The 18,909-nt window shown below is 40.0% G+C and overlaps 2 protein-coding genes across 2 annotated transcripts; both read right to left on the bottom strand.

Annotated features, from left to right (window-relative positions):
* Positions 1 to 946: 946 nt before the first annotated feature.
* Positions 947 to 1,894, bottom strand: LOC116567861 (olfactory receptor 2B6-like). The gene is given in 1 exon segment (XM_032303204.1): positions 947 to 1,894. A coding segment is annotated over 1 exon segment (948 nt).
* A 15,382-nt stretch (positions 1,895 to 17,276) lies between these two features.
* On the bottom strand, positions 17,277 to 18,215 carry LOC116600558 (olfactory receptor 2A12-like). Its single transcript, XM_032360611.1, has one exon. It carries the CDS (start codon positions 18,213 to 18,215, stop codon positions 17,277 to 17,279), a length of 939 nt encoding a protein of 312 aa, XP_032216502.1.
* Positions 18,216 to 18,909: the final 694 nt, after the last annotated feature.

Here is an 18,909-nt window from a genome sequence, read left to right as displayed (position 1 = left end):
ATGTATATGGGCTACATCTTCTTTATCCATTCATCTGCTGAAGGGCATTTTGGCTCTTTCCAGATTTTCCAGTTTCCACATTTTGGCTATTGTGGACATTGCTGCTGTGAATACTGGGGTGCATATGGCCCTTCTTTTTGCTACATCTGTATCTTTGGGGGTAAATACCCAGTAGTGCTATTGCTGGGTTATTATATTGTATTGTATTGTAGGGTAGCTCTATTTTTAATTTTTTGAGGAAACTCCACACTGTTTTCGAAAGTGGCTGCACCAATTTGCATTCCCACCAACAGTGTAAGAGGGTTCCCCTTTCTCCAGAACTTCTCCAATATTGGTTGTTTCTTGCCTTGCCAATTTTTGCCAGTCTAACTGGTATGAGGTGGTATCTCAATGTGGTTTTGATTTGTATTTCCCTGATGGCTAATGATGATGAACTCTTTTTCATGCGTCTGTTAGCCATTTGTATTCTTCTTTGGAGGAGTGTCTGCTCATGTCTTCTGCCCATTTTTTGACTTGATTAATTGTTTTTGGGGTGTTGAGTTTGAGAAATTCTTTATAGATCTTGGATATCAGCCCTTCCTCTGGAGTGCCATTTGCAAATATCTTCTCCCGTTCTGTGGGTTGCCTCTTTGTTTTGTTGACTGTTTCCTTTGCTGTGAAGAAGCTTTTGATCTTGATGAAGTCCCAGAAGTTCATTTTCACTTTCGTTGTCCTTGCCTTTGGAGACATGTCTTGAAAGAAGTTGCTGTATTTAAGCTTTGAACACAGTTCTCCCTGAGTCCTTTCCTAATATTTTTTAGTGGTCAAATTAATGCAAAGTGTTTTTTCTTTCCAGATATTTTCCTTACCCTGGGCTCCTCAACCAGTCCAGTGACTTCAATGGAAGTGTGGATAGGACGAACAGAGATCAGAGATGAGGGCACTGGAGGTAGCCTCAGTTCATGGCCTATTGACCATCCTCACTCATTCCAATTAACTTGAGGAAAGTCCTCTTCACATCTTTATTCCAGAGGTTATAGATGATGGGATTGAGAAAAGCAGAAATGACATTGTAGAATAGGGCCAACTTCTTGTCATCCTCTGGGGAGGCTTCAGAGCCGGGCCTCATATACACGACCATGCATGGAATACAGAACATAGAGACCACAGTAATGTGTGAGGCACAGGTGGAGAAGGCTTTTATTCCTCCCTGTGTGGAGAGAATCTTTAGAATGGCCATAAACATGCAAACATATGAGGTCAGGATGAGAGATAATGGGATCAGGAGCAAGAGGAAACCTAAGATAAAGTACACTTGGTCATTGAGGGATGTATCTGCACAGGCCAACTTCAAGACAGCAGGAATTTCACAAAAGAAGTGGTTGATTTCATTGGGGCCACAGTAGGGCAGATTCATTGCAAAGACTGTGTAGACAAGGGCGCAGGTGAGATCACAAAGGGCAGAGCTGACTGCCAGGACTACACACAGGGTTTGACCCATCTTGACCCCATAATGGAATGGATAGCAGATGGCAACGTATCTGTCATAGGCAATGGCTGCAAAAATCCAGGTCTCAGTGATGCCTAAGGTCAGGAAAATGTACATCTGGACCACACACCCAATATAAGATATGGTCTTTCTCTTGCTTATTAGATGGACCAACATCTGGGGCACTGTGGTGGTGGCATAGCTAAGATCCAGTACAGAAAGGATGCTGAGGAAGAAGTACATGGGGGTGTGTAGACGTGCATATACTCTGATCAGGGTAACAATGAGCCCATTGCCCAGGACTGTAAATAAGTAAAGAAATAGGAAGAGGAAGAAAAGGATCCAGTTGGTCCTGGGATTTCTGGAGAAGCCCAGGAAGATAAACTCAGTTACAGTAGTGTCATTTCTCCAGCCTCAGCTATGCATGGTCTTCATTCTGAGGAAAGAAGAAAACATATTCCTGAATATCTTGCTGTCTCAATGAGAGGACACCACACGAGATACACAAATGCAGGGACCAAAGGCATCTCGTAGCTAAACAATCAAACCAAGTATGCACTTCCATGCCCAGGGAACATTCTGTTCCAATCCGCCAACTGTTGCTCCAGGCACTTAGTAGGAATTCTAGAAATATGTATTGGTTTGTCTAACAAACTAGTTGTCATAATATTCCAAGGGTGCTCTGGAAGGAATTGTACCAGCAGAAGTCTTTTGAAGAATACACACACGTACACACACACACACACACCCCATAAACCAAAGTACAGAGGCTAGAAAAATAAAAAATGTTTTATAGTAAACCAAAAGTTGTAGTGGTCTCTGTAATTCTTAAAGTCATTCTTTCAAGTATCAAGGCTGTTAGGTGTCGGAAAGGACAGTGTATGTGTGAAACAAACAAAACCCTTAGATTCTTCTCTTTGTTTTCTTCCTCTCTGGTGCTGTACCATTGAAAACTCACATACCATAAGTTTTCAGGAACAAGGAAAGTTTTAGATAATCTTTTTGGGGAAGAGCAATCTTTCCCCTAGAACATTTATCCCCTTTTATACTCCCACTTCCAGGCCTACCTGCGGTGATTACAATTATAAAGAACAAGTTGGCAGATAAAGATGGTCAGAGATTCAACAATTGAAACCTAGAGAAAACGTCTGTGCCCCTGGCATTTCTCAAGAAAATGAAGCATATTTACTTGAGAATTAGGTACCTGTGTGTCTGGAAGCTTTTCTTAAAAACCAATAAGGGCTCTTTCACAGTCATATTGCTCTCAGGAGAGATTTGGGTAGTGGGTGAAATTCCAGTTAGACCGGGACTCAATCCTTGATCCCACGTGGGCAGACCTGGATGACAGAACATGTCACTGACCAGTCCTTTTCTCTTTCTCCTTGCTTTAGTCCCTAAATGACTGCAACAGAACACAGACAGCTGGGTGCACCCCTTTTCCAGACCCAAAAGAAAGAAATGGTCATTTATAAAATGGCATTCTATAAAAATGTTCTAATAAATGTGATTTTACTAGATTATCACCACAACCCATGGAGGTCAGAATTACTATTCTCATTTCATAAAATTAGCCATCCGAGGTGAAACAGAGTAAGACTCAAACTTCCAAAGTCACAAGCTCTTCACACCACATTAAGCTAAAAGATGTCTCTCACACCATTAGATTTCATGCAGGGTTTAGCAGTTATTAAGCACAAAACAGGCCCACTTTAGGTGACATTGTGAGAGAAAACTGACCTGTGTAATCACACTTGTAGAGGGCAGAGTGTGCATATTGCATAGCTTTGCAAATGGTCAGGTCTTTTCATAAGAGAACCCTAAAACCTTGGATCGGTATTTCAGTAGCTGGAATTGACTGGTAGTGAAAAGGCTGAGAGCTGTCAATTTAGGTTAAAATAATGCCATATGAAGTCATGGACAGGACTCAGGCTCAGAGGGATGAGAATAATAACACTGATACTCATTTAGAGATGCAATGGAATGGTGGCTAGTGGGATTTGACTATAAACCCTCACTCTGATTGTATATACAACCTAAGGCTTTAAATAATGGTGTATGTTGATATATCTTTTTTTAACTTAACATATAATGTATTATTTGTTTCAGGGGTACAGGTCTGTGAATTATCAGTCTTACACAATTCACACCATTCACAATAGCACATACCCTCCCCAGTGTCCATCACCCAGCCACCCCATCCCTCAGCTCCCTCCCCTCCAGCAACCCTCAGTTTGTTTCCTGAGATTAAGAGTCTTTTATGGTTTGTCTCCCTGGTCCCATCTTGTTTCATTTTTTGCCTCCCTACCTACCACAACCCCCAACCCTGCCTCTCAAATTCCTCATATCAGAGAGATGATATGATAATTGTCTTTCTCTGGTTGACTTATTCCACTTAACATGATACCCTCCAGTTCCATCCACGTCATTGCAAATGTATGCTGGTAAATCTGAACTATATTTCTATCCTAGATTTCTTCTCTTAATTCATCTATCCAATTGCCTCCTTGCCATCCATCTTCATTTGGATATTGAACAGGCATGTTAAAATAAATATTTTCTAAGGTCAAACTTCTAATCCCCTATCAGCCTGCTCTTCTCACAGCTCAACTAATGGCAATTCCACCTTTTAATGTGGCTTAGAGTTTTTAAAAAAGCAACTTAAAGACTTTCTAACTTTTCTCTTTCTCATCAGCAATATTGCCAGTTCTCTTTTAAAATATGTATCCCAAAAAAAGATCACTTCTTATCATCTACACCATTATTGGTCCAGATCATTATCTTCTCTTGCCAGGAATATTGCAATATCCTCTAACCAGTTCCTGGGAATCCACTCCCTTCCCCTACAGTCTATTCTTAGCACAGTAACTACAGTGATCCCATTAAAGTATAGGTCACATCATTTAAATATTACATAAATCATCCTTTCAAACTTTCCAGTGTCTTTAGGTAATGCCCAGAAGAAAAACCAAGCACCCCCACCCCCATCACTTTCCTGGCTCCTTCTCTTACTTCCCACTTCTCACTCTGTATGTCCAGCCAACCAGCTTTCTGTTGCTCCTCATTCAAGACATGTTCCTACCTCAGAGCTTTTGCACTTACTGTTCTCCCTGTTAGAAATTCTCTTTCCCCTTCATCTCCTTCAAGTGCTTGTTCAATCTTCTCAGGGAAGACTTGAGTCTTTCTGACCATCCTGTTTAAAACTAAGATATCCCACACACCCTATCCCCATCTCCTGTTTTATTTTTCTTCATTGTAGTTTCTTCTAATATACAATATAATTTTAACAGTTTCCCTCACAAGAATGTAAGGATTTTTATCTTCCTGATTGATTGTGTACCATCAGATTCTAGAACAGTGCCTGGAGTGGAGTAGGCATTATAAATATTGGATGAATGGATGGACCGAATCTGAGCTGGGCCTCTGAGGGGGCAAGCCACTGGTGATACTTATGAGGGAACTATATTTAGTGCTGAACTTGGCTTCCTGTAAAGCTAGCTATTGTGCTAAGCTCGTTTGGGGCTTTCTCTTGCACTTACATAGCTCTCCACAGGTTTCTAAATAAGAACTGGACCAGACCATCTACAGAGAGACACCATCAATACTCATCCCATAAGGCCACAAGGTCAGTACTTGCTATTAACTAGGTAGAGTTCAAAGGCTGCCCAGAGAAGTTTTTAATTTTTGGACCTACAATTTAAAAGGGAAAATGACAAACTAGAGCTTGTCTACACAGAGAAAAGAGCTTTTCAGTAAAGGACCCATGAAACCATGCTATTGAGGGAAGAGTGGAAGATATTAGAATGCTTAGTTATGGGATTTATGAGGAACCAGAGAAACCTCACCAAAGACTTCATAAGTTGTCCTACAGAGAAAGGTGGAAAGAACCAAGATGCCCTTCAACGGATGAATGGATAAGGAAGATGTGGTCCATATACACTATGGAGTATTATGCCTCCATCAGAAAGGATGAATACCCAACTTTTGTAGCAACATGGACGGGACTGAAAGAGATTATGCTGAGTGAAATAAGTCAAGCAGAGAGAGTCAATTATCATATGGTTTCACTTATTTGTGGAGCATAACAATTAGCATGGAGGACATGGGGAGTTAGAGAGGAGAAGGGAGTTGGGGGAAATTGGAAGGGGAGGTGAACCATGAGAGACTACGGACTCTGAAAAACAATCTGAGGGGTTTGAAGTGGGGGGGGGGTGGGAGGTTGGGGAAACCAGGTGTTGGGTATTAGAGAGGGCACGGATTGCATGGAGCACTGGGTGTGGTGCAAAAATAATGAATACTGTTATGCTGAAAATAAATAAAAAATAAATTTTAAAAAATGTCACGCCACCCAAAACAATCTCCACATTCAGTGCAATTCTTATCAGAATACCATCAGCATTTTTCATAGAGCTGGAACAAATAATCCTAAAATTTGTATGGAACCATAAAAGTTGCTAAGTAGCCAAAGGAATGTTGAAAAAGAAAATCAAAGCTGGTAGCATCACAATTCTGGACTTCAAGCCCTGTTACAAAGCTGTAATCATCAAGACAGTGTGGTACTGGCACAAAAAGAGACACAGAGATCAATGGAACAGAATAGAGAACCCAGAAATGGGCTCTCAACTCTATGGTCAACTAATCTTTGAAAAAGCAGGAAAGAATATTCAATGGAAAAAAGAGAGACTCTTCAACCAATGATGCTGGGAAAATTGGACAGCCACATGCAGAAGAATGAAACTGGACCACTTTCTTATACCATACTCAAAAATAAACACAAAATGGATGAAATACCTAAAAGTGAGACAGGAAACCATGAAAATCTAAGAGGAGAACAAAGACAGCAACCTCTTTGACTTCAGCCACAACAACTTCTTGCTAGTCACATCTCCAAACACAGGAGAAATAAGCAAAAATGAACTACTGGGACTTTATCAAGATAAAAATTTTTGCCCAGCAAAGGAATTAATCAACAAAACTTAAAGGCAATCTACAGAATGGGAGAAGATATTTGCAAATGTCTTATCAGATAAAGAGCTAGTATCCAAAATCTATAAAGAACTTCTCAACACCCCAAACCCCCAAAAAATCCAGTGAAGAAATGGGAAGAAGACATGAACAGACATTTCTCCAAAGAGGACAACCAAATGGCCAGCAGACACATGAAAAAATGCTCCACATCATTCATTATCAGGGAAATACAAATCAAAACCACAATGAGATGCCACCTCATACTAGTCAGAGTGGCTAAAATAAGTAACTCAGGAAACAACAGATGTTGATGAGGAAGCAGAAAAAGGGGAACCCTTTTACACTGTTGGTGGGAATGCAAACTGGAGCAGCCACTCTGGAAAACAGAATGGAGGTTCCTCAAAAAGTTAAAGATAGAGCTAGTCTATGACCCAGCAATTACATTATTTGGTATTTATCCGAAAGATACAAATCCAGTGTTTTGAAGAGGCACATGCACCCCAATGATTATGGCAGCAATGTCCACAATAGCCAAAATATGGGAAGAGCCCAGATTTCCACTGACAGATGAATGGATAAAGAAGATATATATATATAACATTGTTATATATATTGTAATATATATACAATATTATTTAGCTATCAAAAAGAATGAAATCTAGCCATTTTCAACTATGTGGATGGAACTAGAGGGTATTATGCTAAGTGAAATAGGTCAGTCAGAGAAAGACAAATACCATATGATTTAACTCATATGTGGAATTTAAGAAACAAAACAGATAAACATAGGTGAAGGGAAGGAAAAAATAAAATAAGATGAAAATTGAGAGGGAGGCAAACCATAAGAGATGTTAAACTCTAGGAAACAAATTGAGGGATGCTGGAGGGGACATGTGTGGAGGAAGAGATAAGTGGGTGATGGCCATTAAGGAGGGCACTTGATATAATGAGCACTGAGTGTTATATGCAACTAATGAATCACTAAATTCTGCCTCTGAAACTAAAAAGAAAGAAGAAAGAAAGAAGGAAAGAAAGAAAGAAAGAAAGAAAGAAAGAAAGAAAGAAAAAGAAAGAGAAAGAGAAAAGGAAAGAAAGAAAGAAATGGAAAACTCACGAGGGGAACATGATCAAGTAGATGGTAATGAGTTTCCTTTTGAACATGTTAAGATCTGCCTCTGAGATACTAAGTTGGATGCCAGTCAGGCAGAAGGACACAGATGTATGTTCATTAACTTTAACATTATAGAGGGCTAAGATTTACTATACTGAATCCCAATATTCAAATGGAATTGGAATTAGTTTCACTCCATAGCACAAGATTTTAGAATTTCCCTCCATCATGGGCGACTGGATGGCTCAGTCAGTTGAGCATCTGCCTTCGGCTCAGGTCATGATCTCAGGGTCCTGGGATCCAGCCCACATCAGGCTCCCTGCTTGGTGGAGAGTCTACTCTGTCTCCTTCTATTCCTACCCACCCCCTGCAACCCCAGCTCATGCTTGTTCTCTCTCTCTCAAATAAATAAATAAAATATTTTAAAAAAAGAATTTCCCCCCCATTGTAGCTCTCCTTCTCACCATTGCACATACTTTCTTTCTCTAATATTGGACATGAATTTAGAAATCCCCATTATGGCCCCAAGAGCTTCAGTTGCTCTGTATTGAGCAATTTTTTTTTTTTAGCTTAATACAGATTTCATTTTATTTTATTTTATTTATTTTTTTTATTTCCAGCATAACAGTATTCATTATTTTTGCACCACACCCCGTGCTCCATGCAATCCGTGCCCTCTATAATACCCACCACCTGGTACCCCAACCTCCCACCCCCCGTCCCTTCAAAACCCTCAGATTGTTTTTCAGAGTCCATAGTCTCTCATGGTTCACCTCCCCTTCCAATTTCCCCAAACTCCCTTCTCCACTCTAAGTCCCCATATCCTCCATGCTATTTGTTATGCTCCACAAATAAGTGAAACCATATGATAATTGACTCTCTCTGCTTGACTTATTTCACTCAGCAATTTTTATTTACACCCAGACATAAGGGTGAGAAGCTTTGTCCTTCCAAATAATTCATTTTCAGAGCCATTTAGACCTTCTCTCCTCTCCATGAGGGAACCTCAGCTTGCCTGCCAAGGGTTAGATTGGCCTCTTAGGAACTATTCATTCAGTTTCATAACATTTGCCTGGGAGCCAAGGAGAAGATAAAATTTTAAGCAGGAAGCATCAAATAGAGCTGAATACCACAGAGAAGATCATCCAGAGTCAAGTCTTTTAAGCTGAAGCATACTTGCCATGCCAGAAAAGAATGTTTCACGCCAGTTGAAGGTTTTGATGTTATAACCCTGCCTATAACCAAACTCACATCAATGCAATCATTCTTAGATCTTGATATTAGTTCTCATAATGAGCTGGGGAAAAGTCTTGAAAAACCAAATTGAAGCAAACTATGGATAATTTCATTTTTATTTGTCTTTTTCCAAATAATTTTTCTTCATAGAAAAATTGTGTCACTCTTTTCCACCCTGAGTCCTATTAAGATTATTTTAAATATTAGTGAAATAAAACTTCCACACAGTGTAATACACATGCATCTTAAATGCACAATGATAAATGTACATGTACCTAATACATGTACTGTATTAGCAACAACTGACAGAATTAAAGTGAAAATCGGGCAATTTCATAATTGTAGTGGCAATTGTAATACTCTTGTCATAGTACTTGATGGAAAAATTAGACAAAAATCATAAAGATGTAGATCTGAACAACAATGTTAATGCTCTTAATCTAATTGTCATTTATTAATCATTATAGTCCAAAACAGCATTCATTTAAAGGCCATATGGAATGTTTATCAGTATAGACCATATATCAGGCTATAAAATTTCAAAATATTAAAATCTTACAGAATATGTTATTTGAACACAATGGAATTAAATTAGAAATAAAAAATATATATATACCTGGAAAAGATCCAAATATTTGAAGTTAAACAGCACATTTCTTTTTTTTTTTTTTTTGGTTTTTAATTTTAATTTTTTATTTTTTTATAAACATGTATTTTTATCCCCAGGGGTACAGGTCTGTGAATCGCCAGGTTTACGCACCTCACAGCACTCACCAAAGCACATACCCTCCCCAATGTCCATAACCCCACCCCCCCCTTCTCCCAACCCCCTCTCCCCAGCAACCCTCAGTTTGTTTTGTAAGATTAAGAGTCACTCATGGTTTGTCTCCCTCCCAATCCCATCTTGTTTCATTGATTCTTCTCCTACCCACTTAAGCCCCCATGTTGCATCACCACTTCCTCATATCAGGGAGATCATATGATAGTTGTCTTTCTCTGCTTGACTTATTTCGCTAAGCATGATACGTTCTAGTTCCATCCATGTTGTCGCAAATGGCAAGATTTCATTTCTTTTGATGGCTGCATAGTATTCCATTGTGTATATATACCACATCTTCTTTATCCATTCATCTGTTGATGGACATCTAGGTTCTTTCCATAGTTTCGCTATTGTGGACATTGCTGCTATAAACATTCCGGTGCACGTGCCCCTTTGGATCACTACGTTTGTATCTTTAGGGTAAATACCCAGTAGTGCAATTGCTGGGTCATAGGGCAGTTCTATTTTCAACATTTTGAGGAACCTCCATGCTGTTTTCCAGAGTGGCTGCACCAGCTTGCATTCCCACCAACAGTGTAGGATGGTTCCCCTTTCTCCGCATCCTCGTCAGCATCTAAACAGCACATTTCTAAATAACTCATGTCTCAAGGAGGAAATCACAAAGGAAATACAATATTTTGAACTGACTGATAATGAAAAAACAACATAGTAAAATCTGGGGCTGCAGCTAAAGCATTGCTTAGAACATTTATAGCTTTAAGTACTTATGTTAAAAAAAAATGAAAGGTCCTTTAAAAAAAAAATCTCAGGTTCCACCTAAATAAACTGAAAAAAAAATCAATGAGATATAATTGGACAAACTATAAAGAAAATTAATGAAATCAAAAGATAATTCTTTGTATTGTTCAATAAAATTGATAAATCTCCAGCTAGTTGATGAAGAAAAAAAAGGAAAACACAAATTATCAGTATTAGGAGGAAAGACAAGGTATCACACAGGTCTCACAGATATGAAAAGAGTAATAAGCATATGTTCTGACCAACTTTATGCCAGTAAATTAAACAAGTAGATAAAATGGACAAAATTCTTGAAAATTACAGCTTATCAGAATGGGCATGAGAAGAAACATAAAGTCTGAATATTTCCACGTACTTTAAGTAAGTTAAATTCATGACAAAAAAACTTGTTTCACAAAATAAAAATTAATAAACTGGATTTCAGCAAAATGAAAAACTTTCACTTATCAAAAATACCATTTAAAGTGGGGGGAAGCGGGCACCTGGGTGGCTCGGTTAGTTAAGTGACTGTCTTTGGCTCAGGTCATGAGTCCGGAGTCCTGGGATTGAGTCCCACATTGGACTCCCACAAATTTTACTATGTTGTTAACCACAGAGGGTAAACTTATCATTACTGGAGGGGCAGTAAGTGGGGGATCGGTGAAACAGGTGATGGTGGTTAAGGAGCACATTTGCTGTGATGAGCACTGGATGTTGTATGAAGTGTTGAATCACTATATTGTACACCTGAAACTAATATTATACTATATGTTAACTAACTAGAATTTAAATAAAAACTTAAAATGCACCACTAAAAAATGAAAAGGCTCAAATGGGTCAAAGTTTTGAACATAAGACCCAAAACCATAAAATTCCTAGAAGAAAAGACAAGTGGAAACTTACTTCAGCCCAAACTAAGATGCCCACTGAAAAAAAAAAAAAGAGCTAAGGATGTACATACAGAGATGATCATTATACCCCAGCTTAGAAAAATATAGCAAAAATAGGACAGTTAGTCATCCTCTCTAATGCCACACTGAGATTGAGAAGCTGAGCTCAGGGAATGGAAGGACAAAAATCAGACTTAGGGTAGTCTAAGGAGGAGTGCCCTGGCAAACATCACAGACTTTCAGTTTGGGACCCCCAGGGGACTGTGAGTAAAAGTCAAACAGGAATATACCCATAAATACAAAGACTGAAGCTCAGCTTTGAGTCAGCTCAACCCCTGAATAACCTAAGGTGATTTTCCACTGCCCAGAGTGCCTCCCAGGGCAAAAAGTAAATCCACTCTGAAGGATACAGCATAATCCAGAGCCTTAAATCATCTCTAGAAGGTTTTTTATACTTAGTGTCTGGAATTCAATAAAAAATTACCAGACAAACAAAAAGATAAGAATTTACTCAAAATTAAGAGGAAAAACAGAGGCAATAAGAAATGGACCTATAGGGCATTTAGGTCTTGATGTATATCAGACACAGACTTAAAAATAACTGTGGTTAAATAATAAGATGGGGAGGGTGCCTGGGTGGCTCAGTGGGTTAAGCCACTGCCTTCGGCTCAGGTCATGATCTCAGGGTCCTGGGATCGAGTCCCGCATCGGGCTCTCTGCTCAGCAGGGAGCCTGCTTCCCTCTCTCTCTCTCTGCCTGCCTCTCCGTCTACTTGTGATCTCTCTCTGTCAAATAAATAAAATCTTAAAAAAAAAGACAGTCTCTTCAATAAATGGTGCTGGGAAAACTGGACAGCTATAAGTAGAAGAATGAAACTCGACCATTCTCTTACACTGTACACAAAGATAAACTCAAAATGGATAAAAGACCTCAATGTGAGACAGGAATCTATCAGAATCCTAGAGGAGAACATAGGCAGTAATCTCTTCGATATCAGCCACAGCAACTTCTTTCAAGATATGTCTCCAAAGGCAAAGGAAACAAAAGCGAAGATGAACTTTTGGGACTTCATCAAAATCAAAAGCTTCTTCACAGCAAAGGAAACAGTCAAGAAAACAAAGAGGCAACCCACAGAATGGGAGAAGATATTTGCAAATGACAGCACAGACAAAAGGTTGATATCCAGGATCTATAATGAACTCCTCAAACTCAACACACACAAAACAGACAATCATATCAAAAAATGGGCAGAAGATATGGACAGACACTTCTCCAATAAAGACATACAAATGGCTATCAGACACATGAAAAAATGTTCATCATCACTAGCCATCAGGGAGATTCAAATTAAAACCAATTGAGATATCACCTTACACCAGTTAGAATGGCCAAAATTAGCAAGACAGGAAACAACATGTGTTGGAGAGGATGTGGAGAAAGGGGAACCCTCTTCCACTGTTGGTGCAGCCTCTTTGGAGAACAGTGTGGAGATTCCTCAAGAAATTAAACATAGAACTTCCCTATGACCCTGCCATTGCACTCCTGGGTATTTACCCCAAAGATACAGATGTAGTAAAAAGAAGGGCCATCTGTACCCCAATGTTTATAGCAGCAATGGCCACGGTCGCCAAACTGTGGAAAGAGCCAAGATGCCCTTCAACGGATGAATGGATAAGGAAGATGTGGTCCATATACACTATGGAGTATTATGCCTCCATCAGAAAGGATGAATACCCAACTTTTGTAGCAACATGGACGGGACTGGAAGAGATTATGCTGAGTGAAATAAGTCAAGCAGAGAGAGTCAATTTTCATATGGTTTCACTTATTTGTGGAGCATAACAAAAAGCATGGAGGACATGGGGAGTTAGAGAGAAGGGGGTTGGGGTAAATTGGAAGGGGAGGTGAACCATGAGAGACTACGGACTCTAAAAAACAATCTGAGGGGTTTGAAGTGGCGGGGGGTGGGAGGTCAGGGTACCAGATGGTGGGTATTATAGAGGGCATGGATTGCATGCAGCACTGGGTGTGGTGAAAAAATAATGATACTGTTATGCTGAAAATAAATAAATGAAAAAAAAATAAGATGGGGAATTTCAGCAGATATTTGGAAACTAAAAATGAATAAAATTAAAATTTTAGAATTAAAAATATAGTTGTAATTAAAGCTTTATTCCTGGGTTTCATGGCAGACTAAACCCAGCTGAACAGAAAAATTAGTAAAGGAAAGCAGGTCAAAAGAAAATAAGGAAACTGAAGCACAATAAATAAAATTATGGAAAGTATATGTGTAAGAGACATATAGGTTGTGATGAAAAGGTATAGAACAATCTTTATATATGATCTCAATTGTGACCAATGTTACATAGAGACATAAAACAAGACACAAAAATATTAAGAATAGTTAGCACTGAGGGGTGACATTTGAGGCATATTTTAATTACTTTACATTTTCTGTATTTCCCCCCTCAAATCCACCCATTCATACACTAGCACTTCTCAAAGTGCATTTTGGGAAAATTCTAGTTTCTTTAGGAAGAAAGAGCTCTGTGATCCAACAAGTTTGGTAAGTATTGTGTTAAAAAGAATTAGCATAGGTGTTTTCCTTGTTTTATCTATTAACACTTGTTTATCTATTCATTCATTCATTCATTTTTAAGGAGAGACAGCATGAGCGGGGTGGAGAGGAGCAGGAGAGGACCAGAGGGGCAGGGACAAGCAGACTCTGTGCTAAGTGTGGAGCCTGAAGCAGGGCTCCATCTCCTGACCCTGAGATCATGATCCCAGACAAAATCCAGAGTTGGACACATAACTCTGTGTTATGGAGCCTCAGTGATTTCCTTGTTACTAATTTTTCTTTTATCTATTGGTTGGTTACTATCAGTCTTCTCAGATTCTTTAACATCCTATCTTGTGCCCTGTGAAGCATGAAGAGGACGTCAGTGTTTCTGAGGCTATATGGGCAAGAAATCTTTTCATTGTAGACTGTTTCACAGGGCCAGAGTTCCAGGTATCTGTACTTGGTAAATACAGTCATTTAGAGGAGAGGAAATCCTGAAGTTCTCTACCACTGCTGAAGTTCTTTACCCTATCGGTCATATCTGCTCTCCCCTCCCGGGGCCTGTGTCCCAGCCATCCTGCCCATTCTCCATAAGCTCCACGCCTCTAGGCTTTCAACATCCTATCTCCTCTGTCTGGGATTCTCCCCACCCCTGCTCCTTGCTCTCTTCTTCAGTGTATCCAGTTTCTACTCATGCTGCCAGCACCCAGCACAAATATGGCCTCATCACTTCCTCAGAGCTCTGAACATGTTTCCAGCAGCACAGTTAGTACCTTATAGCATCCTTGTCTTGTACTTGTCTCTTACCAATAGACAGGGGCTTAGCTTATCATGCCTGCACCCACAGGACCTAGCATTTTGTCAATGAATGTTTGATGCCATCATTATGGCTAACTTTCTTTTCTCAGACAGGACAAGTATTTCTCAAGTAATCTGAATTTCTTTCTCCTATAAAGACAATATATACTGATTGTAGACATTTTAGAGAGTAGAGAAAATAAGAAATAAAATAAAAATCATTCATTATCTTACTATCTGGAAATAACCATGTTAACATGTTAATATGTATCCATTCAGGCTTTTAAAAATGAACATATTGCATGGAGCACTGGGTGTTGTACATAAACAATGAATCTTGGAACACCGCATCAAAAACAAATGATGTATTTTATGGTGACTAACATAACAGGATAAAAAAATAAAAAATTTTAAAAATGAGTGTATGAATATTTTATAAAACTTAGACTAACTTTATATATATATAACTTTATATCTCGATTTTTCTATCTGACATTATATCACACTTTTCAATGCCATTAAAAATTGCTTTAAAACATGATACACAGTATTGATTGCATAGCATTTAATAAAGTTGATATATCATATATATAGCTTCTTCTAATAACACTCTGAATAACATATTTGCACATAAAACTTGGTCTACATTTCTGATTTTGTTCTTTTTTTTTGTTGTTGTTAAAGATTTTTATTTATTTATTTGACAGAGAGAAATCACAAGTAGATGGAGAGGCAGGCAAAGAGAGAGAGAGAGAAGGAAGCAGGCTCCCCGCTGAGCAGAGAGCCCGAAGATAACTTATTTATTTATGTTACAGACAGAGATCACAAGTAGGCAGAGAGGCAGGCAGAGAGAGAGAGGGGGAAGCAGGCTTCCTACTGAGCAGAGAACCCGACATGGGGCTGGATCCCAGGACCCTGAGATCATAACCCAAGCTGAAGGCAGAGGCTTAACCCACTGAGCCACCCAGGCACCCCTCTGATTTTGTTCTTAAGACAAAGTTCTAGAAGTGAAATTTCTGGACCCAAGCTTATAAATATTGTTAAGTTTCATGATACATATTATTACATGCTTTCTAATTATTGGTGCTTTTATTAAATGAATTATTATATGTAAAATTTTAACAACTGTGTTGATACAGAAGTTTTGAATAAATAAATCCATGATTATTAGTATTATACTCTTCATATAACAGATTTATTGAGTGCCTACTATGTGGAAGGCACTATTCTAGAAAGGTTCAACCAAGGATATTCTTTTCAGCAATACGTGTGGGTATCAGTCTCACTGCATTCTTCCCAGCATTGAGTATCACCATTTTTGTAAATTTTGCTAATTTAATAGGTGAAAAATATTATCCTACTGATTCAATTCATGTTTATTAATAATAAAAGCAAACTTTTGGGAAATTTTCCCTATGATTATAACCCAACAACACTTCATCCTTTTTACCTCCTCCTCTTTTTGTACCTGCCACGATTTCCTACATTTTTCTGCTGCTCATCAGCTTTCTCACATACTGGCTTCATCTGCCCTCTCTGGCCTTTTATGTGAAGTGTCTATCCCTTCACTCATAAAATATCTGTTGAAGTCTGGAATGTGGGCAGCATGGGGCTGGATCCTAGGGGTCAACTGATTAATCAGGATCCTGCCTCATGGACATTGCTATCCAGCAGAGAACTCAGATGTTGAACCACATGCCTTTTTAATGAGAGAAAGGTACAGGATGCTTTGGAAGGCTCAATCTGGGGGCTCAAGAAAAAGCTAATTTGAGGAGCTGCAGTTTAAGCCAAGACCTGACAGATGAACAGAAGTCATATGTCATAATGTCATAATGTCATAATGGAGTCATAATGGAGTTGGATGGAGGTGGAGTGGGGTTAAGGGTGAGGAGAGAAAAAGACCATATGTGGAAGCCCTTAAATGGGAAGGAATATGGCACAGTCAAGTTAAAGAAAGGCCAGTTTACTTAGAAAGAGAAAAGGAGGAGCAGAGTGACCTGAGATGGGTCTCAGGGGGTGGTCTCAGGGAGATCAATGTAGCTGATCACAGCTGGTCCCCAACCATCCCAGTGTGTCTCCAATCTCCATGTCCAAAGCAAGCATACCACACCCCTAAGTCACTGCAGTGATGTTCACTCACTCACTCCTCCAAAGGCCAGGAATCCTCCAATGTTAGTGCCCTTACCCTTCCCTCCAGTTAACCTAACACAAAATGTGTGTGGTTTCCAGAGGAGAATGAACCTTTCTCAAGATTCAGCTACATAGCATACCCCAAAGCCCATTCTTTTTGTCTCAATAAAAGACTTCAAGGCTCAGACACCCCTTCTTTTGTTACCTCCTGAGACTCTAAAACAAAAGAAAGCTGTAAAATTGACATGCCGGGCACCTGGGTGGCTCAGTGGGTTGGGCCTCTGCCTTTGGCTCAGGTCATGGTCTCAGGGTCCTAGGATCGAGGCCCGCATCAGGCTTTCTGCTCGAGCAGGGAGCCTGCTTCCCCTCTCTCTCTCTGCCTGCCTCTCTGTCTACTTGTGATCTCTCTCTCTGTCAAATTAATAAATAAAATCTTAAAAAAATAAGATTGACATGTCTACGAGATATTTCATGGTGACTAGTCTGTCAATTAAATGTTTAAGACATTGACTGTGCATCCTGACTATTGTTTCTCTGTCCTCAGCTATCCTTCCAGGATCTCATTCTGGAGCCCTGCCCCAGCCCACTACCTTGAAGAAAGCCCTCTTCACGTCCTTGTTCCTGAGGCTGTAGATGATAGGGTTGAGGAAAGCAGAGATGACATTGTAGAACAGGGCCAACTTCTTGTCCTCTTCCAGGGAGGCCTCAGAGCCAGGCTTCATATACATGACCATGGCTGGCACACAGAACATGGTGACCACAGTGATATGGGAGGCACAGGTGGAGAAGGCTTTTAGTCGCCCCTGGGCTGAACGGATTCTCAAGATGGCAATGAAGATGTTGACATAAATGACAAGAATAAGGGAGAGTGGGACCAGGATGACACTAAAACCAAGAATGAAGTCTACCCAGTCATTGACTGAGGTGTCTGCACAAGCCAGCTTTAAGACTGCAGGGACTTCACAGAAGAAGTGGTTGATCTTGTTGGGGCCACAATACGGCAGACGCATGGCAAAGACAGTATAGATAAGAGCAGAGATGACACCCCAGAGTCCACAGAAAATGACCATTAGCCCACATATCCATGGGCTCATGATGACCTTGTACCTGAGTGGGTGGCAGATGGCCACATACCTGTCTATAGACATCATGGCAAAGAGCCAAGACTCAGTGATGCCTAGCACCAAGAAAATGTACATTTGGGCCACACAGCTGGCAAAAGAGATGGTCTTCTTCTGGCTGGCTAGGTGTGCCAACATCTGAGGCACAGTTGTAGTGGTATAGCCCAGATCCAACATGGAAAGGATGCCAATAAAGAAGTACATGGGTGTGTGGAGATGTGAGTCCAGGCAGATGAGGATGGTGATAAAGCTGTTGCCCAGAATAATCAATAGGTAGGTCATCAAGAAGGCTGAGAAGAGAAGAGGAGTTGTCCTGGGGTTGAACGAAAAGCCCAAAAGGATGAATTCAGTCACGTAGGACTGGTTAGGTTCTTGCATCATGTCCCACTTCTAAATGAAAAAGAAAAGAATCTATTCAGACAGAGAACTAGCTAAGCTATGCACCAGGGTGAGGGTTACTGATGGGATTGGAGTAGCAGTCGTCAGTGTCCAGTTATGATGAGACACCATGATCCCCCTCAACATGACAGCCCATTTATTTATTTATTTATTTATTTATTTGAGAGGGAGAGAGAGAGTGAGAGAGAGCAAGAGCACAAGCAGGGGGAGCTTCAGAGGGAGAGGGAGAAACAGGCTTCCCACTGAAGAGAGAACCTGATATGGGACTCAATCCCAGGACCCTGGGAGCATGACCTGGGCCGAAGGCAAATGCTTAACCAACTGAGCCACCCAGGTGCCCCATGACAGCCCATTTTATCTGCTCTTGGCCACTGCCACTCAAGAAATCTGTGAAGAGGAAAGGGCTTCCACCTCAGGTCGAGGCTCTGTCTCTGACCCACCAGTAATTACCCATTTCAGCCTCTGATCCCTCAGCTGTAAAATGAAAGCATTGGGCTAGCTGATCTTTACTTCCCCTTAGCATCCCTTCTCCTTAGTAAGGCAGCCAGACATTTAGAAATAAATATTGGCATACAGCCTCTATGCAATTTGGCAAATTACAATGAGAGAACTTAGTTTGTCCTGCTGAAGACATCAATTCTTCAGTTTAATTTTATCTTCAATCTTCCCCAGG

The sequence above is a fragment of the Mustela erminea genome, chromosome 10 (genome assembly GCF_009829155.1).
Source record: "Mustela erminea isolate mMusErm1 chromosome 10, mMusErm1.Pri, whole genome shotgun sequence".
NCBI classification, from domain to species: domain Eukaryota; kingdom Metazoa; phylum Chordata; class Mammalia; order Carnivora; family Mustelidae; genus Mustela; species Mustela erminea.
The sequence above is the reverse complement of the archived record's forward strand: the minus strand, read 5'-3'. Positions and strand labels throughout refer to the sequence as shown.